The sequence below is a fragment of the Panthera tigris genome, chromosome X, assembly GCF_018350195.1.
Source record: "Panthera tigris isolate Pti1 chromosome X, P.tigris_Pti1_mat1.1, whole genome shotgun sequence".
Classification (NCBI taxonomy): Eukaryota; Metazoa; Chordata; class Mammalia; order Carnivora; family Felidae; genus Panthera; species Panthera tigris.
Window position 1 is genome coordinate 40,754,022 of NC_056677.1, and position 24,490 is coordinate 40,778,511.

At 42.6% G+C, this 24,490-nt stretch overlaps 1 protein-coding gene across 7 annotated transcripts in view; it reads left to right on the forward strand.

Annotated features, from left to right (window-relative positions):
• JADE3 (jade family PHD finger 3) overlaps positions 1-24,490 on the forward strand; it is a 134,303-nt gene that overhangs the window by 102,575 nt on the left and 7,238 nt on the right. For all 7 annotated transcript variants that reach the window (XR_006213406.1, XM_042974266.1, XM_042974268.1 and 4 more), the window contains 4 exons: positions 383-573; positions 3,609-3,820; positions 9,465-9,632; positions 12,494-12,610. Coding sequence is in view for 6 of the 7 variants with exons in the window: in XM_042974266.1 (XP_042830200.1) it covers positions 383-573; positions 3,609-3,820; positions 9,465-9,632; positions 12,494-12,610 (688 nt within the window). In the remaining variant the exon portion in view is untranslated. The remainder of the gene's footprint in view (positions 1-382; positions 574-3,608; positions 3,821-9,464; positions 9,633-12,493; positions 12,611-24,490) is intronic.

Genomic DNA, 24,490 nt, shown 5'->3' on the forward strand with positions numbered 1-24,490 from the left:
GCTGTGCCTTTGTGCAGGTATCACCTCTTCCTCAGTTCCCCCTTCTAAACAAACGTGGTAGCTATTGCACCAAGAACACACAATGCAACATTATTAGAATGAATGATAATAGAGACCCAGGAGAGATAAGTGTAACTGAAATATCTCATTAGCAGTCAGAATGTTCACGGCAGATGACAAAACTGAATCTGTAGAACCATTTACTTTCTAGAAAGGGATCTGTCGTACCTCTCAGTTGGCAGAGCAAGGGATCTCCCCCTATGGAGGCAAGGGAGAACATTCAGCTCCACCATATGGCCTGAGTGCCGTTGGTCCCACCCAGTCAGTCCCTAGAATCTGTCATTTGTCGACTGTTATCAGTATCTTTCTTTCACTTGTCTAGGGTTGTGGCTGAGAAAGTAAAGGATGTTCTGTTTATGCGGCCCCGGAAGTATATCCGCTGCTCCAGCTCGGAAAGCACAGAACCTGGCTACATCAACATCATGGAGTTGGCAGCATCTGTGTGTCGCTATGACCTAGACGACATGGACATCTTCTGGCTCCAAGAACTCAATGAAGACCTCGCAGAAATGGGTAAGTTCTTTTCTTACAACTAAGTTATTCCTTGACTTGACTCGTGGTTTTTTTTAAGTTGTCAGGACCATTTAACTTGCTTTCATCTTGTGGCTTCTTTTCTTTTCTGGCCTTTTCATTTATTTTTCTCTTTGATCTTACCTTAATGAGGCATTTCTTGAAATGCATAAATATACTGAAATAGAGCAATAACATTTAAATCTGACCTTTTCTTTCCTTGTTCATTGTGAATAGCACAGGTCAGGGATGGCATGTAGGTTTTATAAGATTGTTTTCCAGTTCTGATTGTGAGAGTGATCATGGCTAATTGGACTCCTGGTTGAGGATTCTGAAGCTGGTTCCTGGCTCAGCCCTGAAAAACACTCTGATCAGTGGGCAGGGCCAGGGGCAGCAGCACTTCTGCCGTCTCTGCTGGGTGGACAGAAGTTGTAACTTCAGCATTAGGCAGCACCGCTGCACCCGACAGGTCGGTGTGTCCGGTGAGCCTTGATGCCAGACTTGTCATTTCCTGCCGGAAGGAGAACGAAAGGCCTAGGGCAGAACTTCCCCTAAGCAGTTCTCAGCTATCTCACTACCTTTAGCGAGTTCTGAAGTTGTCATGCAGGTCTCGAAAAATAAAATTCAATTAAGCAAAGGCAAGCAAACAAACAAACAAACAAAACTTGGAAGTACACGTAATAATAGTGGTAAAGTGATGGTATGCCGTACCGTACCGTACCGTGCCGGCAGTGCTGGGAAATGCTAGGCTGAAAGGAAACTCACTTTGTGCTTACGCACAGCTCTTTGACCAGTCTTCAGCCTGAGCGGTGTTTAGGTCCAAATGGTCCTTTGGAACTCTGTGGGTGGTTTTATTTAAGTCTCCGTAGGAGATACGGTAAAGCATACATTTGATTGCATTTTTGCTTGAATCACGTTTATCCATTGTTAGCACAACAAGGATCAGCAGTTCTCCTTTTCTTCCCTCCCTCCCCTTTTTTTCTTTCTTTTGAGGTTGGCGTCTGAATGCATGTGAATAAAAACTTAACATCGTATTACATCCGGTTTGGCATGATGGTGGCAGTTATTCTGTCAGCAACCAGTACTTCTTGCTTTTGAAAACTTTTTACTGTATGTCTTCTCTTGCTCTGCCTTCCAAAAGGAGAGAATGGGTGTCAGTTTAGGGTGAGAACCACAAAGGGAAGAGAATGAAAGACTGACAGAGGGGGTAAGTCAGAGTATGAGAGCTTAATCGAGTGGATTGACGGTTCAGCGTGCGGTTGTGCTTAGGAACCGTATGACATCTATATACATTATGATCATTCCAGGCCTGCCTTCGGCATGACACCACCTGATGACGAGGTCCCTTTGGTGTTTTGCAGTTAATTCCCTTTGGATGATTTTTTATGGCCTTTTTTTACTTTAGAATAGTTTTAGATTTACAGAAAAGTTGTAGACGTAATACAGTTGCCGTGTACCCCTCACGCAGTTTCAGTTTCCCCTAATGTGAACAATGTCTCACTTGCCCATAGTACATTTGTCAAAGCTAAGGAACCAACACAGGTACATTACTATCATCTAAATTCTAGACTTTATTGAGGTTTCATCAGTTCTTCCACTAATGATCTTTTTCTGTTCCAGGATCCCATCCAAGACACCACATTGCATTTAGGCTTGGAAGAATTTTAAAAAAGGATTGCCTTATCTCAAGTCTTACTCTTTGGAGTAAATGATACTGTAGTGAGGCTTATAAAAGCTTAAAATAAACTTGTAAAACCAACATTAAATTAAGCATATTTTTTGGTTCAGATTAAGGAATTTTAAAAATTGAGTGCTTACTACATAGCAGGCACTATACTAAGCAGTGTACAAACATTACCTCATCTCAGTCTCACAAGAAATCAGTGAGTTTATATTATTGTCCTTATTTTATAGATAAGGAAACTAAGCCCTGAAGAGGATAAATAACTTGTCAAAGTTTACGTAACCAATATGGGGTCAAGTGGAATATCCTCCTCCACGCCAGGAAAAAAAAAAGTGTGTGATTTGTCTTGGCTGGAAAAATGAAACATACTACCTAGGTGGTTTTTGCTTTCATAAGTAGCTATGACACTAAAAAGGTTGTTTGCAATTCCAGAGTCTCTTAGTATAGCTTATATTACAAATGAAGTAGAACACTTGGGTAAATTTGTTTGAATCATTGTCAGAATTGTTCCTGAGTTTACAAGCTGTTAAATATATATGTGCTCTCACTAAATCATTAGTCTCCCCAGAAAGAAGTATGTTTAGTTGTTGCCACTATCCACCATATGAATCTTTTAGTTGGGTTTATTAAGTTGGTTTTATTTAATTAAAAGTTTTATTTAATTAAAAGTATAGAAGGAAAAGGAATCAAGAGGCAAAAAAAGGTAATTTCAGAATTTACAGCTAGACCTTTGTGGATGCTAATAGGTTTATTTTATATATATAGTTTGCCGTTGGAAAATATTATTGGATATTTTTAAAAGTCGGGCTTGAAAAACAAAATGTTTCATATGTACAATGACATTTACAGAACCTAGAATTTTCTTTTATGACTTAATACCTTTTTATGTGAAAATTTCTTCATATAATCATTAGATGGGACTCATTTGCTAAGAATGAATTATTATTTATGTCCAAACAGTTATGTGATCCTAATTATCTTATTATGCTGTAAATTAAAGTGTTCAAAATTACAAAGCTCAGTAGGAACTTCTCCCTCAGTGGGAATAAGAGAAAACAGATTTAGGAGGAGACTGGTTAGGATGTAGACAGAAAACTGAAAGAGTCAGTAATACATCTTACAAGGAATGTGGTGAAATGTATTTCTCCTTTCATGTGTCAAACACTAATACGTGATGATAGGTAAATATTAGAATAGCTCTAGTAAAAGATTCTTTGAAATCTGGTTGTTTTAGATCAGGGAAGAGGTGGTTTTATCTTTTAGAATCCCTCCATCCTTGCACCGGGCTCACAGTAGGTGATTTGGGAATGACAGCTGACTGATGGGTTGATTGATTGTTTGTATTTCTGTGCAGGTTGTGGGCCAGTTGATGAGAATCTTATGGAAAAGACAGTAGAAGTCCTGGAACGCCATTGCCATGAAAATATGAACCATGCTATTGAGACAGAGGAAGGGCTAGGCATAGAGTATGATGAAGATGTGATCTGTGATGTGTGCCGGTCTCCAGACAGTGAAGAAGGGAATGATATGGTGTTCTGTGATAAGTGTAACATCTGTGTACATCAGGTTAGTGAGAGTGGAGACCACCGCCTCCCCACGGTCAGCCTTTCTGAAACTCAGTGATGGTCTCCAGCACCCATATCTGGGTAGCAGTTTGCATTTAAGGGGGAAAACAAAGATTTGGCCTGGCTGTTCTTCAGTAATTCCTTTAGAAACAATACTTGTGATCCCCAAGGTGACTGACTTACTAACTTTACCCCAGGGGGCTAAACCCAGATCTTTTTCGTGTCCCCTCATACCCATGCTGTTGAGATTGCCTCGTTTGATACTTTCACCGTCCCCTGGGGAGTCTCCTTGCTGCTGCCCGGGAGTCTCTCTTCTGCCTTGGAATCCCTGCATGGTCAGTAACCTTGGTGAGTTTACACTTCCTACAGCTGGAAGTACAGACTCTTTTTGCTAGCACCCAGAGCCCTCTCCAGTCCTCCTGATAAAGAACCCCCAGGAAGCTGAGTCCAATACACTTCTAAAGATCATAGAATTTTAGGACTGCAAAAAACTATCCCACTCCTCAGTTTTACGGATAATACCAGGAGAGATGAAATGACTTTACCCAAGCTCTTCGAGTTGGTTGACAGTTATTTGTCATCCTTTCTACCATAATGCCTTCTTAATTAATTATTAATGATGATGATGATGGTGATGATATCAACATTCTTTTTGGCTCTTTCCTTTTCTTCCTCCCATAATCCCTATCCTCCAGCAAAATAAGGTTACTTAAGGGGGGCAGTGATGACTATTCCTGACACCGTCCTGTCTCCATGTTTCAGCCACACCCCAACTTAAAATGCTTTCTCCTACCTCCATCTATGAAAAATCTATGTATCTTCCAAGATCTAGTTTAAGTCTTGTCGTGAACGCCCCTACCCTAAGTGATTTTTCACTCTTCTGAACCTGTTGTGTATCTCATTGATTTCATTAATTTATCTAGCGAATAGGTATGCAGCATCATCCATGTGCCAGGACTTACGCCACATGCTGAAGACTCAGTCAGTGATGAAGAGGCAGACATGGCCTTTGCTCCCAGGGTTATCAGAGTCTGGTGTAGAGGCTACATGGAAACTGCCCAGTTAGCACAATACGCCAGGTGTTTTTGTAGACAGAAGTTCCATGCTGCCGTGTAAGTGCATGGGAGGGATGGAGATCAGGGACAACTTCCAAGAGGTGGCATCCAAGCTGAATCTAAATGCCACATACAGCAGCAGTGCGTGTTCAGGCAGAGAGGCGAACACATTCAGGCAGGGTAGTGGGAGTGGGCACAGTGTATCAGAGGCAACTCTGAGCTGTTCAGAGCTGCAGAGAGTGGTTGGGTGGAGCAGGGGAGGATGGAGAGCTACAGCACAGAGGGATTACAAGGGCCACGAGTGACAGGCCCTTGCTGACAAACTAGGGAACTTTGGTTTTGTCCTGTCACCCCTGAAGGCTATGAGTTGTATTTTAGAAAGACCACTCTGGCTACAAAATGACTAAAAAGATTAAGTAATGCACTGGGGCACCCGGCCGGCTCAGTTGGTAGAGCATGTGACTCTTGATCTCGGGGTTACGAGTACGAGTTCAAGTTCCATGTTGGGCATTAGAGATTACTTAAAAAGGAAGGAAGGAAGGAAGGAAGGAAGGAAGGAAGGAAGGAAGGAAGGAAGGAAGGAAGGAAGGAAGGACTGAAGGAAAGAGGGAAGGAAGGATGGAAGGAAAGAAGGGAGGAAGATAGACAAGGTAGGTAGATAGATTAGATAACACAGGAGATCGAGGGAAAACAGGGCTTAAGACTTTAATTGCCTGGGCCACCTAACCTAACCCTCTGCATTAGAAGGTACTCAATTATTCTGTGACCCAGTTGGGTCTTTTTCTTCATTTTGCTTGTTTCCTTTAAAAGAGTTCATTTCAAAAATTTACCTTCACTCTACCAGTTATTGGCATTTATGTCACACCTTTAGTGAGAAAGGAAGTATCGTTTAAGTATGAACATAAGTATCTGATAGTTCAAGTCCACAGTCCTTCCTCTGTAGTTCCAAAAATTTTTAAAGCTCTGAAAACTGCTAGATTTTGCTTAAGTTTAGCACCAGAACTGACTTGGGGCAATACTAGAACTCACCCAATATGAGGCTATTTATACTGTTTATCCCATTTTGCATAAATGCTCATATAGTTTGCTAGAGAAATATTAATGTATTTGAGAATACGGTACTGCCCCTGGTCCCATTGGGAGTTAGGTAATATACCATATATGTACTTAATACTTTCCTAAGATCTGACCAGTTTTGAATTTCCTGATGTTTCTCACCCTGAATCTAATCATTTAGATAAATGATTGTGGATCTATAGTAGGCTTGAAGGGAAAATAGTACAAAGGTCATCTGTGTATATTTTCTGTATTTATCCTTCACAGTAGGGACAAACACTAAGGAATTATTTTCAGATTCTTTGACTAAAAAACGAATGTAGCCTAATAATTCTCCTCAAAGATTATTTTATCTGTTTTGAAAATATATCCAGTAATGACTATAAATGATGCCCTTTCCTCACGTAGAAAGTGATGACAATAACACCTGGCCAGGCCTTGCAGGATATAAGCTGGTATGTATTAAAGCTGAATGTTGTTGGGGCGCCTGGGTGGCTCAGTCGGTTAAGCATCCGACTTCGGCTCAGGTCATGATCTCACGGTTTGTGAATTCGAGCCCCGCGTCGGGCTCTGTGCTGACAGCTCAGAGCCTGGAGCCTGCTTCGGATTCTGCGTCTCATTCTCTGTCTGCTCCTTCCCCACATGTGCTCTGTCTCTCTCTGTCCCTCAAAAATAAATAAAAATGTAAAAAAAAAGTTGAATGCTGGTGCCACACAAAGTTTCATATAAAAGAGATTCTTCCAAAGTGAGTATATTCACTTGAATTCTGAAGAGATACTGAGGTTAGAGCTCCCTCTGTTGACTGAAAAGTGACTTAAAATGATTTGGAAGATTTGGTTTACTCCTTAATAGAATCAGGGATATGTTGACATCTCTATTTTTTAAACATAATTTTTTTTTCTTTACCGCCACCATATTATGTCAAATGTTTGTTCCTATGCCACTTTAATACACTTGTGTCAGTACTTTAGAAGAGAGGGTTACATCAATAGACTTGAGGTTTTAACTTTAAAAATGTGAAAATCAGGACCATTCCGAGTCCCTTTGTATGTTCCATTTTTTGGTTTTTAGCCCAGGTATTGAACACTCAAACCAAGGCCTAAATTAATTTGCCTGAAGTTTATGCTCATAGTTTTTAGATCTGTCATATATACATTTGGCACTGAGTTTATTAACCCCCTGAAACTGTATGTAACACATATGTCTGTGCACGTGTGCAGTTTTCTCAGGAGAATCCACCCTTTACCATTTTGTAGTCTGGAAAAACTTGAGAGCCACTGCTATGCAGTACAAGCTTTTATGATCCTATGGCCATGAATAAGTATATACAAGGGCTCAGTAAATGATTTTCTGCCCAATAAAAGGACCAGGAGATAAAGGGGATCCCTAGAACCACTGGTTTTTCTTTTGCTGGTCTGTAAGAGGCTCTCTTTTAGGGAAGAAACTTGCTTTCATTTCCTGGCAAACATTCTGGACCTCAGAGAAAGAAAAGCTCTGACGGCTAGGAGCCTTATAAAATGATGCCCTACTGTTGGAAGAGCAGCCTGGTTGGAATTCAGCCTCAGTTATTGATCCAAATTAATTTGTTCTACCAAACCACCTATTCGACCTCAGCATAGAAAGCATTCCAGATAAACTGGTGATAAAAGACCTACCCCCCAGTGACCTTAGAGTCTCACTGAGGAGATAAAACATAACAGCTAGAGTCGGGAAGACTACACGATGCCGCCACGTACTTGGTGAGGGAAACCATGTTGAGTAGAGGGCAAGGGTCAAGAAGTGGAGAAGACACAAGGGGCTCTATGACCTGAGAAGTGAGGTGAGGAGCACCAGGCTTTAGATCAGGGGCCGGCAGACTTTTTCTTTGAAGGGCCATATGGTAAATATTTTAGACTTTGAGGGCCGCATACAGTCTCTGTTACATATTCTTTTTTTTTTTAAGATTATTTTATTTATTTATTTATTTATTTATTTATTTATTTATTTATAATATGAAATTTATTGTCAAATTGGTTTCCATACAACACCCAGTGCTCATCCCAAAAAATGTGCTCTCCTCAATACCCATCACCCACCCTCCCCTCCCTCCCACCCCCATCAACCCTCAGTTTGTTCTCAGACATATTTAAAAACAAACAAACAAACAAACAACATTGCTCTAAAAATACGAAAACCATTCTTAGCTTGTTGGCCTTAACAAAACAGGCCTCAGGTAGTAGTTTGCCAACCCATAATTTAGATCAGGGTTGGGGGTGAGAACAGAAGGAATTTCTAGAGGGTTTGTTGCTGTGCAATGGTATGAAATCTTTGTTTTAGTAAGAAGAATATGGCAGCCAAATAGAAGAAGGATTGAAGGTGTGAAGGGGGTGGAAGAGAATTTAGGAATAAATCAATTCAGGCATAACATGATAAGGACTTGGATGGAGCAGTTGTGGTGGGGATGGAGAGGAAGGTCAGAGCCCAAGGGCCACTCTGTAGGGAGGACTGGTATGCCCCAGGGACAGTGGATGAAAGGAAGTGGATAATATGAGTACAGGAATTTTGGATCTGGAAGCTGGGAAGCATGGTGGTGATATGGATAGAGAGAGTTTGGAAAAGGAGCCAGTTGAGGGGTAACACGATAGTAACTGTTGGAACCTGAATCCGAGCTATGGGTGAACCTCCTGGGGTACGTACAGATTTTGAAGTTGCCATGGTGAATCAGTCAGCGGTGGAAAGTTTGCCAGGCCACATGGGGATCCAGGAGGCCCCCCAGGTTTAGTCTTCAATGGTGAGAGTAGAGCAGTAAAGAGGGGAAGGATGGGCGGGCGAGATTGGAGGTAGTAAAAAAGGAAATCTAGAATGTTTTCCAAACTAACCCCCCCTCCCCCACCAGTAGTTCATTTATTTGTCCAAATTCATTCCATGAAGGATTTGAAGCAGCTTCTAGAACTCTATGGAGTATTGTGATTAGTCTAATATTCTCTTCAATTCAGGATTCATTCACAAGTCCGTTTTTCTTCAACCCAAGCAAGTAAATGCTGTGATTTGCTGAGTGCTTTTTATACACCAGGCTCTGTTAGGCTCTTGAAGCATTAGCTCATTTGCTCCACAAAAGTTTCATTCTGTTTCTTTTTCAGCACTTTTTTCTTGATTACAACAGTACATGACATGTAGAAGTTATTCCGTTAGTGTATGACTAAGCATAATACATAATTTTGAAGAAGCTTTAGAAAACAGAGGCAGAAAAGAAAAGAAGTATGTAATCCCCAAACTCAGTAGCAGTTGGGCCAGCCTTTTTGTATGTATTTCCTTCTAGTCTTACTCTACTGTCCCTAAAGTCAGTTCTCATAGACAGACATGCTGATCTTAGATGCTGGAAGGTGCCTTTTTTTTTTTAAGTGTTTTAAAATTACTAAATCCTGGATATGAGCTTTTGGCGCCTTATTTGCCTTTCTCCTAAAAGCAGAGAGTACTCTGTGACTGCACCAGAGCAGACATCAGCCCTGCTGAAAAGATGCTAACCATTCTCCCCTCTCCTGCTCGTGCCTCCAGGCCTGCTACGGCATCCTCAAGGTCCCGGAAGGCAGCTGGCTGTGTCGTTCCTGTGTCCTTGGCATTCATCCACAGTGTCTGTTATGTCCAAAGAGAGGTGGGGCCATGAAGACTACCAGGACAGGGACTAAATGGGCTCATGTCAGCTGTGCCCTGTGGATTCCAGAGGTAAGACTCATCCGGGCTTGAGCCCATTTGCTCCAGGTGCACCTGTTTCCCACGGCATTCAGGCCGACTCAGGCTTCATGGAGATGCTTCATTCCTGCTCCTGCTCCTGAGGTGATAATGCTTCCACTTGAGCTCTCTCACGCCCTTCTTGGATGCATGTGAGCATGGAAGCCCACGCTGATTAATTTATAGATGGTGCCACCAGTGGTAGTGAATGAGTTTGTATGAGAAGAGAGCCAGGATAGGAGCAGATTTTTTTAAGGTGCACCTTACACTTAAAATACCAAATACTAAGTGTACAGTTTCATGACTTTTACACATATCTGTAACCACAGCCCAGACCAAGACGAGGAACACCTCAGAAGTAGACATAGAGCACCCCAGAAGGATCCCTCATACCTGCTTTCCAGTCCCCATTTGGGTCCCTATTACCATTTTGATTACTATCACTATAGATTAATCTGTTTTTGAATTTCATGTAAATGGAATCATACAGTATGCACTCTTTCCTGTCTGCCTAGCACTCCATGTTGTGGTATGGATCAGTACTCATTTGTTTCTTGCTGAGGAGTATTCTGTTGCATTGATCTACCATGATTTATTTATCCATTCTCCTTTAATGGACACTTCCGTTGTTTCCAGTTTTAGGTTATTCTGGATGAAGTGAGCATTACCTCTTTTGCCCACTATGATGGTTGCCCTTTGATTTTTGAAGCCTTTTTTTAATGTTGTTTTTTTTTTATTAAAGAGAGGGAGCACGAGTAGAATAGAGGGGCGAGGGGAGAGAGAGAGAGAGGGAGAGAATCTTAAGCAAGCTCCATGGTCAGCATGGAGCCCAGTGCGGGGCTTGGTCCCATGACCCTGGGATCATGACCTGAGCAGAAATCAACCAAGTGAGCCACCCAGGCGCCCCTGATTTTTGAAGCTGTTTTCAGAGCTTAGACTCAACATTTGTCTAAGAGCCTCTTTGTTCAGAACTCCATCCCTAACTATTTAATCTGGTCCTTCAGTTGCTGATATTTCATAAGAGGCTGTGTGCTCACTAAATTGATTAAAAAGGGCTTCCAAAAATTACTTCTTCTTACTTATGGCTGCTCTTTTTTTTTTAACCCGTTTAAACATCCCACGCACATCCTCTTTCCCCAACCCCTATCCAAGCCAGCACATTTGTTAACTGCAAAACAAGAGAGACTTTAGAATTCAGTTCATGGGAAAGCTGATGATACTGTATCAGTAATTCATTCTCCCTTAAAACTTCCTGGCACCTGGCTGGCCCAGTGAGTAGAGAATACGACTCTTGATTTCCAGGTTATAAGTTCGAGGCCCACGTTGGGTGTAGAGATTACTTCAAAAAATCAAATAAAAAAATAAACAAACTTCCCTGGCTTTATTCTTGTTAATGACAGTTCCAGGGGAGTTAACTATCTAACAATTGAGCTTAGAGTCACATAGTTAAACTGAAAGTCCTCGATAAATACTACAGTATTCTTATGGATATAGGAATAAGTATTTTTTTTAATATTTGGATAATGGTTCCTTTTTCTTACTAAGAATGTCCAGCTCATAGACTGACATGAACTCTCAGGTTTCTGGCCTGAGAGTGACTGGTCTCCAGCAGCAGATGTCCCAACTAATAGAGCAGGCGCTCTCACCATATAAGAGTCTAGAACATGACTCAGGAAGAGTCCTTTAAAAATAAAAGGAGCTGGGGCTCCTGGGTGGCTCAGTCGGTTGAGCATCCAATCTTGATTTCAGCTCAGGTCATGATCCCAGGGTTGTAGGATCAAGCCCTGCATTGTGCTCCACGCTGAGCATGGCCTGCTTGGGATTCTCTCTTTCCCTCTGCCCCCCTCCCCTGCTCACATTCTCGCTGTCTCTAAAATATAGAAAGAAAAGAAAAAAGAAAAGAAAAGAAAGAAAGGGAAAGAAAAAGGAAGGAAGGAAGCTGTCTTACCTGTTGACATTGTTTATTATGGTTGTTTTTAGTACCTTTTGGGCTGCTCAAGATCTCTGTGATCTTTCTACTATTAGTTTCTGGATGTGGGTAGAACTTGTACTAGTTTAACCAGCCTTATTCAAAGTCCTTCACTTTTTAAAGTTGTATCTCTCTTGGAAACTCCCGTACACATTTGTAAGCGAGAGGGAGAACACTTTTTAGCAGAAGTTGTTTGACCCCTTGTTTCATATGGAAAAAAATGTTTTCCATCTTTTGTTAAAGCATTCTTTCCTTTCAGCACTCTCCCAAAGACTAATTTCGCTTTGAAGCTACTTTGGCTGAGACAGTAGAGCAAACTGATGATGGTTACATGATTTAAAAGACCATGGTTTGAAAATGTTACCATCCTCATCCTTCCTACTTACGTGCTGCGACCTCTTCATTACACAGATTGCTGCGACTTTGCAACAATACCATGATTCTTTATAAACCGAACTGAAAGGCTTGTCACTGCCTGTTTTTCATCCTCAGTTGATTAAATGACAAAACGAGGCATGTGGCACCATCTCTAACAGACAATAGATGCTAGATTTTGTGAATTTTAATTCCTTTCCTTAGTGGCTTTCTTTGGTCCCTAAGTAAAGTGTAGATATGTATCTTGGATTCATTAAGGTAACCATGCCTAGCCTCCACTCCTGCCCTCTCATTCTCTATATGAGTCATGTCCATTACTGGAAATGATCAGAGGTCTGAGCAGTGGCTAGAGACAGGTTTTATTTATTCTTGGTTCCATAGTAACCTTAAGAGATGTGGCCCACCTCATTGTCTTGATGGCCTGAGCGTCACATAACATCATTTGTGGCTTGTGAAAGGTACTTCTGGAATGCCTTGGTGCCTCTGCCTTATGGTGGTGTTTTATTTATAGGTCAGCATTGCTTGTCCTGAGAGGATGGAACCAATCACCAAGGTGTCCCACATTCCACCCAGCCGATGGGCCTTAGTTTGCAGCCTGTGCAAGGTGAAGACAGGGGCCTGTATTCAGGTAAGTCGCCGAGAGAAGTGGTGGGGTGGGTACCACTGAACTGGCCAGACTCAACATCCCAGTGAGAGCAGCCTCTTAACTGAAAGTTGACTTGGGAGGCCCCCCACTCACTCCTCCTCACAGGGGCTCTGCCATGGTACAGACCATTTCTGGAGCGTTTTTTTTTTTTTTTCTTTCCAGACATTGCCTCTGGACCCTTCAGCTTATTCTTTTCATTCATAGTGGCAGTTAACTTCCATCCTTTGCTGTCGGATCTGATGAATTAGGTGATTTTTGAAGCTAGATGATACCATCCTGGGTGGAAACAAGCCATAGATCTAAAACAACCAGACCCAGGTTCCAGGATGATTTAACCAATGACTCTGCTGCTGAACTAAGTACAACTCAATTTGGAAGGGAAAGGTGCACCTGAATAGATAAATCCTGGTGTATAGGCCCGAAAGTCCTGCTCACAGGCACGTATGTTGCATTCAGTAGTACAAGTAAAGTTTTCTGAGACGTCTGAGATATAGGAATTCAGCTGCATAAAGTAGAAGTAGTAGCTGGTGTGCCCAACAGCAGCAGTTGGGTGGTCGATGAGACTGGGAGAGGCCAGTTACCTCCAGTAAAGGCAGAACGGTTGACCCTTCTACTCCCCAGGCCTCCTGCATAGGAGCTACAGATTGGTTGGAGTTAGATTTGCCTGCTAAGCTTCTTCACAGAAAAGGGGCCATACGATGTTATAGCTTAGGGACAGTGGCTCTAGGTATTTCATGAAGTTTCTTGCTGTCTGGCTCATCTTGTAGATTTCTTGCTACAGACCCGGGATCAGCGACTCCTCAGAATAACCTTGGTTCATTTACTGGGAAATGGTATTTAAAGAACACAATATGGGAGCACCTGGGTGGCTCAGTCAGTTAAGCGGCCAACCTCAGCTCAGGTCATGATCTCACAGTTCGTGAGTTCGAGCCCTGCGTCAGGCTCTGTGCTGATGGCCCGGAGCCTGGAGCCTGCTTCAGATTCTGTGTCTCCCTCTCTCTTTTCCCCTCCCCCACTCATGCTGGCTCTCTCTCTCTCTCTCTCTCTCTCTCTCAAAAACTGAATAAACGTTAAAAAAAAATTTTTTTTAAAGAACACAATATGGGCCCCAAAGGCCCTTTTAATTTTTTAAATTCATTTTTGCACCTGACAGAATTGGGTACTTTGTCCTGCTTTTTTTAACTTTTTCCTGCTGATACTATTTAACTACAGCAGTTACAAAGGAAAAAAACTTGAGGGAAAACTATTCCCACGGGGTCTACTACCATAATACATTGCCTGTTTAGGTTTTCCTAAGTTCTCTCCCGGTTGTTTCTCATATGTGAGCCCCTCGGGGGCCAAGGTTGTACATCACTCTTCCATGGATTGCCCCTAGCACAAAGGAGAGTGTGCCTGCCCGTTGTCAGTGTTCAGTTAGTGCTTACTGAATAAATATATCCATACTTACTGGTATCATAGATTTGTTTATAACATGCATTCTCCCCACTAAAGAAAAGGTTTTCTGTGTTTTTATAATTATTAGTAGTCCTTTTATAATAGCACATTGAATTTATATCCATTAATTTACTTATTTTCATTATTGTGGTACCTGCATTTTTCTCCTATCTTTGCTATTTCAAGGGATGGTTTTTTAGAATAGTTAGTAATTGGTGGCATGACTGTGGTGAGAGAGAACACTGGCCTTAACCTTAGCCGACCTGAATTTGCATTACAGCCCCACATTGCCACATTCTGCCACATTGTCTGAGTTATTTATCTGAGTTTTATCTTCCCTTATAGACTGTGAGCTCAGACTGTTAGATCCCCCAACCCCTGACATGGTGGACAGACAGTAAATACTAGATTGATGGATGGATAAAACATTCTGGAGTCGGTTTTTCATCTTCAGGGCAATCGTTCTTATTTTTATTAGAGTTTAGAGTCTGTATTTTGTAAAGATCTTACCAAATTAAGACTCCTAATTTTCTTACAAGGAATTACATTTGTTTAATTCCTTATAAGGAATATTTGAGCGCCTGATTGTGTGCCAGGCACTGTTCTAGGCACTTGGGATTTCTCAGTGAGCCAACAAAGAACTCACATTTGAGTTGGGAGAAATAGAGAATAAGAAATAGATATTAAATAGCGTTTAGAAAATGGTGAGTGCTCTGGAAAGGAAGAATGTGGAGTATGGTAGGAAGAGGGAGAGTGTGGGGCAGGGGGCATGTGTCACAGGTTTGTTTAAAACGAGTGGTCAGAGTAGGGCTCATAGAGGTGACATTTGAGAAAAGACTTGGAAGGTTTGAAGGTGAGAGAAAACGACACAGTTATTTTGGGTAAAAATATTCCAGGCAGAGGGATCAGCCAGTACAAAGGCTCTGAGATGGGAGGTGTGTCTGGCCTATTTGAGCGACAGGAAAGAGGCCAATGAGGCTGGAATGGAGTGTGTGAATATCAGAGAGATCATATGGGGACTTGACTGGTTAAGGTAAGAGTAAGCAGGGGTTTTTTTTCTATAAATGGCCAGATAATAAACACGTTAGGCTTTGCAGGTCATATAGTCTCTAACACAACTACTCAATTCTGCCGTGAGCACAAAGACAGCCAGAGACTATACTTAGCAAATGAACATGGCTTTATTCCAGTAAAACATTATGGACTCTAAAATTTAAATTTCATATTCGTTCACATGTCAGAAAATGCTCTTATTTTTTAAATTTTTTAATATTTCTTTATTTTTGAGAGAGAGAGAGAGGCCGAGTGTGAGTGGGGGAGAGGCAGAGAGAAAGGGAGACACAGAACTTGAAGTGGACTCCAGGCTCTGAGCTGTCAGCACAGAGCCCGACGCAGGGCTCGAACTCACAATCTGTGAAATCATGACCTGAGCTGAAGTCAGATGCTTAATGGACTGAGCCACCCAGGCGCCCTGAAATATTCTTATTTTTATTTTTTACATCATTTAAAAATGTAAAAACATCCTAAGCTGCCATTCTTAGCTCTTGGACCACACAAAAACAGCTGCTGCATTTGGTCTGTGGGCCATAGTTTGCCAGCCCCCGGGGCTCTCATGAAATCTTTTGTTTTTACTCAGAGCTTAAGGGGGAATCATTGGCAGGCTTCGAGCAGACAGGTGACATAATTTGATTTATGTTTCTAAGGGATCACTCTGTGGAATGATATGTCTAGTACTTGCTTCAAAATAATCCAGGGGGCAGTGTGCTATGGGAGGTTAAAGAAACATGAAATAAGATTGGTCATACATTAATTGTTATTGAAGCTGGGCGATGGGTATATGGGGGTTAGTATAGTATTCTCTATGCTATTATATAGGTTTTTAAATTTCCATAGTAAAAGGTGAAAAACAAAAAATAGACTGGGGCGCCTGGGTGCCCAGTCAGTTAAGTGTCCAACTTCGGCTCAAGTCATGATCTCACGGCTCGTGGGTTCAAGCTTCGCGTCGGGCTCTGTGCTGACAGCTCAAAGCCTGGAGCCTGCTTTGGATTCTGTGTCTCCCTCTCTCTCCGCCCCTCCCCTGCTCAAGCTCTATCTCTCTCAAAAAATTTTTTTAAAACGTTAAAAACAAAAATAGGCTCCGGCTGCTGTATTTAGAATAGAATAGGAAGGGAAGGTTAGAAAGAGGAAAAGCAGTTAGGAGGCTGTTACAGTAATCCATGAGAGGTGATAGTGGCTTTGACTAGAGTGGTAGCCCTGGAGGTGGTGAAAAGTGCTAAGATTCTGGGTGAATACTGAAGGGAGAGCCAACAGGATTGACTGAATCAGATATGAGATATGAGAGAAGGATAGGAGTTGGGGATGCTTCCAAGTTTGGGGCCCAAATGGTGGGAAGGGTGAAGTTGCCACAAACTGAACGGGGAAATCTGCAGGAGAACAGATTTGGGGGAAGAGATGATGAGTCCGGTTTTAGACACTTAGGTTTGAGGTATCTACTTGACATCCTGTGGAAATGTCAAGCTGGCAGGTGTCCGTGTGAGTGTGGAGTTTGGGAGGAAGCCTGGACTGCAGACCTGCATTTGGGAGCCAGTGGCCTATAGATGGCTTTAGCCTGGACCGGGGAGGATCGCCGAGCGAGTGAGTGTAGATAGAGGGGAGAACAATACCAAGCCCTGGGCCTTGAGGCATTCCGGCGTGAAGAAGTCCAGCAGAGGCGGAAGAAGCAGCAGAGGAGATGAGGAAGAAGCAGCCCGCAGGGAGACGGGAGGAAAACTGAGAGTGTGTAGCGGCCTCTAAATGAAGAGAAGAAAGCATCTCAAGGAGAGGGAAAGATCTGTGGTGGAAAGAGGCTACTGAAGTAAGATGAGGACTGCAGATTGACCCCTAAATGTAGCAAACGTGATTACTGGTGATCGGGAGGAACAGTCTAGGTACAGTAGTGACAGCAAAAGCTACGTCACTAAAGGTCAGGGCAAAGAAGGAAGTGAGGAACAGTTTGAAAAAGTGGGGTAAAGAGGTCTTTCCTTTAAGGTTAGAAGAAATACCAAGTCTGTATGTATACTTGTTAACATCTAGGACTTGCGTGAAAGGCAGTGATCCAGTGCAGAGGAAAAACTGCTGGAGTGCGGTTTTCAGCAGGTGAGAGAGGGTGGCGTGAAGTGTGCGACGGAGGGGTGGCCTTGGGCAGGAGCGCTGATAGTTCTTCCCTGGTAACAGCCTTGAAGGTAGAGTGTAGGTGCAGTGTTAAGTAGATGTGTCGATGGGAATCTGCAGAAGCACTCTTTCGAGTGTTTTAATTTCCTCAGTGAGGTAGGAAGCAGGATCATCCGCTGAGAGTGAGGTCCAGAGGTTTGAGAAGAGAAGAGGTGTGAAATAGTTTTGTGGTTTGGGGAAGTGTGGTGTGAGTACCGGGCTGTATGAAAGACCCTCCCTCTAGGTGAGAGGGAATGAACTTCAGGTGATCTGCTCAAGTGTGTAGTTTTTTCCACCTACATTCTACTTATACTAATAGAATGGCCTTTGTTTTCCGTGGTTGACATCTGGTTTTCTGGTGGGGAAAAAAGACCAGAACCTTTTTTTTTTCCTTTTAAACCACCACTAAGTAAAGTTAATTCCAAACTCATTAGTAATTTAACATCTTGTTCCCTGTATGTGAATCAAAAACTCAGTAACCAAACACAGTAATTCAGTAGGGGTCAAGTTGTTTTTTTTTTTTAAATGTTTATTTATTTTTGAGACAGAGAGAGACAGAGCATGAACAGGGGAGGGGCAGAGAGAGAGGGAGACACAGAATCCAAAACAGGCTCCAGGCTCTGAGCTGTCAGCACAGAGCCCGACGTGGGGCTCGAACTCACGGAGCGTGAGATCATGACCTGAGCCGAAGTCGGACGCCCAACCGACCGAGCCACCCAGGCGCCCCAGTAGGGGTCAAGTTTTATTAGCCTCATTGTTCTTGGGAAGTTTATTTAAGGGTCTTTGTGATTAGTAACCTATTTGGGGTATTTTGCTTTATTAACTCTTTCTGGAAATTTCTTAACTATCCATGAATTGTGTTTATTCTTCCTGTCTTCCAACAGTGGGAATACACGCAACCATTCTCTTCTTTTGATTTAGGAACATTCCCTGGGGAAGGATAGAATCCAACACTGGTGGGTTTGGGGGTCTAAACTAGCTAGTATCTATAGCTTCCATATCTGGAAGCTAGAACCTTTCTCCTGAGCTTGAAGTCTTCTGATAATCCTGAACCAGATCATAAAGACTGGGTTCAAATGAGATGCCCTCAGACAGCTCTGTATTTTGCCTAGACTTTGAACACAGTCCCTCTGACAGCTGGCTTTCCGGAATTCCTGTAGGGTCCTCACATGTTTTGTGTTCAAGCCCCCTTCAGCCTAGAGCCAGATGCTTTAGGTTTTCCCTAAGAGGAAAGAAAGAACAGTGGTTAAACATATGACCTTTGGAGCCCGACTCCTGGGATTCAGGTTTCGGTTCCACCCCCTTGCTTTTTATACCATCTTAAGGAAGTTACCTGCCATATCTGTGCTTCAGTTTTCATATCTCTAAATGGAAATGATAATAGTACCTACTTAATAAAGGTGGTAAAGAGTGCAGTGCAGTACCCAACAGATAGCAAATACTCAGTAAATGTTAGCGGTGAAAGTAATTGTACTTGTTTTATTCTTCATTTATTATTCTCAGGAGTCCATCTGACTTTGCCGATGGACAGCCGTAGCACTCATCCAGCCAGACTGAGTAGTAGAATCCTCAAACATTTGGTACAACAAATGAAAACTTGCAACAAGTGGGGGAATGCAAAGAGGCCCACTCAGTGACTACATTGAATATTTTTTTCAAATATTCCAAATTTGGTTCAGTACACACTGTTCTTATTCTAAGGCATTTCTGGCCCCTGCCTTCAGGAATTTGTCGTCTATTAGGGGAGGCCACATATAAACACAGGAAAAGTTAACTAACACTGAAGTGACATCTCCCCTCAGACCTTGCAGACCCTTAGGGACGACAGGTGAGAAGGGCTGATGGCCAGTGTTGGTGCCGGAGTTTAAATATACAGTGGCTGGAGGAAGTTTGGTAGGCTGGCTTGAACCATTTAGGACATTGTTTCAGTGACACAGTTTTGACAGAATTGCTGTGGTACCACCCATTTGTCTGTTCACAGATTATTGGGGATTAAAGACAACCAAATGGACACTGTCCTGCAGCGAGACAGGAACTGCTGAGGACATATGGACCAGGTCCTTGGGGTTCCAGGCGTGTGTCATCCCCTTTTGAGGAGGACACGCTATGTTCTTTTTGGGGGTGACAAAATGTTTCCCAACTCATTTCTTTTCTACAGTTTCTGAAAAATATACAGAAAACTATTCCTTTTCCTCCTTTAAAGATACATAAACTACAGTGAAATACCACTTCATACTCACTAGGGTGATAATAATCAAAAAGGTGGTGGGATCCCAGGGTGGTAGAATCAAGCCCTGTGTCGGGCTCCGTGCTGAGCGTGGAGCCTGCTTAAGATATCTCTCTCTCTCTCTCTCTCTCTCTCTCTCTCTCTCTCTCCCTCTCTCTCTCTCTCTCTCTCTCCCTCCCCCTCTCTCTCTCCCCCTCTCTCTCCCCCCTCTCCCCCTCTCTCTCCCCCTTTCTCCCCCTCTCTCTCCCCCTCTCTCCCCCTCTCTCCCCCTCTCTCCCCCTCTCTCCCCCTCTCTCCCCCTCTCTCTCTCCCTCTCTCCCTCTCCCCCCCCCCACCGGCATCTGGGTGACTCAGTCATTAAGCATCTGATTTTGGCTCAGGTCATGTTCTCACAGTTCATGAGTTCAAGTGTCACACATTGGGTGAGCTCGTGCCCCACTTCAGGTAAGCATGAACCACACTTCGGGCGAGCCCGCTTCTCTCTCTCTCTCTCTCTCTGCCCCTCACTTGTGCTCGCTCTCCCCCCAAAACAAAGATTCTCTCAAAAACAAAATTAGGGGCACCTGGGTGTCTCAGTCCATTGGGAATCTGAGTCTTGACTTTGGCTCAGATCATGATCTCAAAGTTCATGAGTTCGAGTCCCATGTCGGGCTCTGTCCTGACAGCATGGAGCCTGCTTGGGATTCTGTCTCTCCGTCTCTCTGCCTTTCTCCCACTCGCGCTCGCTCTCTCTCTCTCTCTCTCTCTCTCTCAAAATAAATAAAAATAAACTTTAAAAATTTTTTTTAAATAAGAAAAAGATTATCTCTCTCCCTCTGCCCCTCTCCCCTATTCTCTCTCTATAAAATTTAAAAAAAATTTTTTTTAATAAAATAAAAACAAAAAAATTTTTTAAGGCAGGCAATAACAATGTGGAGAAATTGGAACCCTCGTGCTTTACTGGTGGGGATATAAAATGTGCAGCCACTATGGAAAACGGTTCGGCAATTTCTCAGAAAGTTAGATGTAAGAGCGCCTGGGTGGCTCAGTCAGTTACGTATCTGACTTCAGCTCAGGTCATGATCTTGCGGTCCTTGGGCTTGAGCCCCGCATCGGGCTCTGTGCTGACAGCTTGGAACCTGGATTTGGATTCTGTGTCTCATTCTGTCTCTCTGACCCTCCCCCACTTGTGCTCTGTCTCTCTGCCTCTCAAAAATAAACATTAAAAAAAATTGTTTTAAGTCAGATGTAGAATTATCATATGAGCTAGCAATTCCACTTCAAAGCGTATACTTGCAGTTGAAGAGGTGTCCAAGACCCCCCTCAGGTTCAATGATTCACTAGAAGGACTCAAAGAACTCAGAAAAGCCATTCTAGTGGCTACAGTTTATTACAGTGAAAGGAAGGATACAGATTAAAAACAAGGGGAAGAAGCACATAGGACAGGGGTCCAGGAGAGAGTAGGCGTGGAGCTTCCAGTTGTCCTCCCCAAGTGGAGTCTTGTGGACAGTGCTTATTTCTCCCCCCCCCCCCCGGGGACATGTGATGATACACAGAGTATTGCCAACCAGGGAAGCTCACCCAAGTCTTAGTGTTCAGAGATTGTATTAGGAGTTGGCCACTTAGACACAAGTGACCCACCCGCATGGCTGACCTTAGCCTCCAGTCCCTCCAGAGGTCAGGCTGATACCATGTGGCTCAAAGCCTCCACCATAAATCACATTGTTAGCATAGGCTATCTGACATGGTCCTGGGACCCCTGATAAACAAAGACACTCTTCTAAGTCAGGACATTCCATAGGCTTAGAGGTCACCTCTTAGTAGCTGGGGGCAAAGGGCCAAACCTTTCTTTGGGCAAGGTTAATCCTTTAATGCACCGTCCCAAAGAGAAACGAAAACATATGCTTACATAAAAACTTGTACACAAATGCTCATAGCAGCATTATTTCCTAATAGCCAAAAACTGAAAACGACCCAAATCCCCATCAAGTGATGAATGGATAAACAAATGTGGTATAGTCATACAATGGAATGTTGTTTGGCCACATTTTAATTTTTTTTAAGTTGATTTATTTTGAGGGAGCACACACACAGCGAGGGAGGGGCAGAGAGAGAGGTGGGGAAGAGAATCCCAAGCAGGCTCCTCACTCCTCAGCACAGAGCCTAACACAGGGCTCAATCCCATGAACCATGAGATCATAACCTGAGCCAGAATCAAGAGTCGAATGCTTAATCAACTAAGCCATCCAGGCACCCTCCCATATTTTTAAAAGAATGAAATTCTGATACATGCTATGACATGGATGAGCCTTGAGAACATGCTAAACCGGACACAGATGCCACATGTATGATCCCTCCTTATGAAATGTCCAGAATAGGCCTATAGATTAGTGGTTGCTTGGGGCGGGGGTTGGGAACAGGAAGTGACTGCAGGTAAGCATGAGATTTCTTTTTTGAGGTAATGAAAATGTACTAGAATAAAAACTTGAAACAACACCAGAAAAGAAAATGTACTGGAATTACGTAGTGGTGATGGTTGCAGAACTCTGTAAACATGCTAAAACCATTGAAACGTATACTTAAAAGTCGTGAGTTTTTTGGCACAAAAAAAGTTTTCTGGTATCTCAGTAAAGCGTTATTTTAATGGGCATAATATATACCTTCTCTGTCACCTTTAAGTGGTTACAGTAGAAATAGATGTATATATATAAAGGCATTTTGTTTACTAGAATATTCCAAGTGTATGTATTTGGAAAAAGATAAATAGGTATTTGGCACCAAAACTTGGTTGGCATTTCTCCTTTACCACCAAAACACAGCGACCTTCAGCTATAAGCATCATAGAATGACCTTTTTTGCGACCAGGTGGATTTTATGGCAGAGTTCCGTAAGGATGTATTCCATTTTTCATCTAAGCACCCAGTTCTTATTTGTGTATTGTCTTTTATTTTGACTAATTTATATTTACGTCTCCACAGTCTATAAATGTGACCTGAGACACATGGTCTGTTTTCAGCTTCTGATCAGTAGTAGTTTTATGTTACACATTCATCCCCTTGAATAGGATACGGTCCTTTTGCTTTCTCTTTCCGCATTTTTATCAGTTACTAAACAGCGAAAGAGCACTATACCCAACACTTTTAATCTTCTGCTAAAGAATGCCTTTTGCTTCTTGTTTTTTAAATGACTGGCTAGTCTCTTAGCCGAGTGATAACACAAGGTGCCCAGATAAAAGTACATTTTTGGCTTTCATCATCCTCATTATCATAAGGCCTTTCAAATATGTGGACATTTTAAGGATACAGATTTCAGTGTAAGGTAACAATCTTTTCCAATAGAACTGTCCAAAGCTGGGGTGGGCTGTCTTAGGAATGTAGTTTAAGTGGCTAGATTACCACTTACTTGAAAAGTAGAAGGAGTTGGGGGGCAGGGCAGTGGAGGTAGAAAACCAGGGACTCTAGAGGCACGTACAAGCAGTGATAAATGCGGTGCTGGATAAGATGATCTTAGAATTATATTTCATCTCTGGAATTCTTTATCCTGTAAAATTGGCTTAAATGCAATCTGCCTCCTTCAAAGCTTTGATGGTTGCCAGTATTCTCTTAGGTGTTGAATTTCTCCGTCTATTAGAAGGAGAACTGTCAGGTTTTGCATTTTTTAGTCTTTATTGGTATCTGAGGTCATTCCCTATTTGTAGTTATCACAAACCCCCAACATATAGTTAATTCGGCGGTCTGCCCTCCAGACTCAGGCTTCCAAAAGAGTTGAGACTTGGCTTTCACCATGGGAATTCTCCACTATTTTTAGAAACAAATCCTCCATCTTTCTCTCCCATGTATTTAAAATCTTTGGAAGGAAAGCTATAGCATTGTAACCATAACAAATGGCAATTGAGACTAACTAAAACACAGGAGTACAGCAGTCATGGGCCGGCTCTTCCTACTCTGTTGCCCTGTAAATGAATCCTCAGTACATGCTATGCAGTGATACTTAACAAATGTGTTGCATCTATAAATGGCAAAACATTACAAACTGAATTTCAGATTGTCTGTAGCCCTAATGTTCCTTAGAACGTTCTGCAGTGATGGAAATCTGTGCTGTCCAGTATGATTGAAATGTGGCTAGGGTGGCTAAGGAATTGAATTTTTAATTGTATATCGTTTTATTTTTTTAAGCTTACTTTGAGAGAGCGAGAGAGAAAGTGCACACACATGCACTTACGAGAGTGAGGGAGGGGCAGAGAAAGAGGGAGAGAGAGGATCCCAAGCAGGTTCTGCACTATCGGAATAGAGCCCAACGTGGGGCTCAAACTCACAAACAGATCATCGCCTGAGCCAAAATCAAGAGTCGGATACTTAACCGACTGAGCCACCCAGGCGCCCCAATTACATGTGCATACTGTATATGTAATTAAATTAAATGTAAACAGCTACTTACGGGTAGTTGGCTACCATGTCAGACAGCACAGCTCTATAAGAACAATTTCAAGAAGTTGGGTTGCTTAGATACTGGAGTTCCTGGGACCTTTTTAGAACCAGTAGATACTCTGGCAACAATATTGACTTCGTTTTTTCTTTTGTTTGTTTACAAGCATTTCTTGAGCACCTGATTGTTCAATAGTTGATGGCAATGCAAAGATGAATGACACGGCTTCTGTCTTTAGGAGCTCTGGCCAGGGTTCTGACGCTCACGATACTGTAGGTACACTGTAAAAAGTACTACTATAGAAGCATATAGTAAGGCGACGTGAGGGCCACAGAGAAGGTACAGCATGACTCTTCACAGGAGCCAAGGAAGACTTCTGAGAAAAACTTCAGGCCCGAGCTAAAGGGGAGTTTGAATTTTTTCTTTTTTTTTTTTTTTTTTTGCCTCTTCTTTCTGTTTTCTATACAAGCAGATTTCCTGAGTTACTTGTAAAGCATCTGTCATAGTCAGTTTAGGGCCAGTTTTCTCCCTGCCTCGCCTCTGCTTCCCGTGAGCAGCTCTCACATTAAGCCCTGGGATATGCGGTTCCCCTTCCCCCCCCCCCAGCC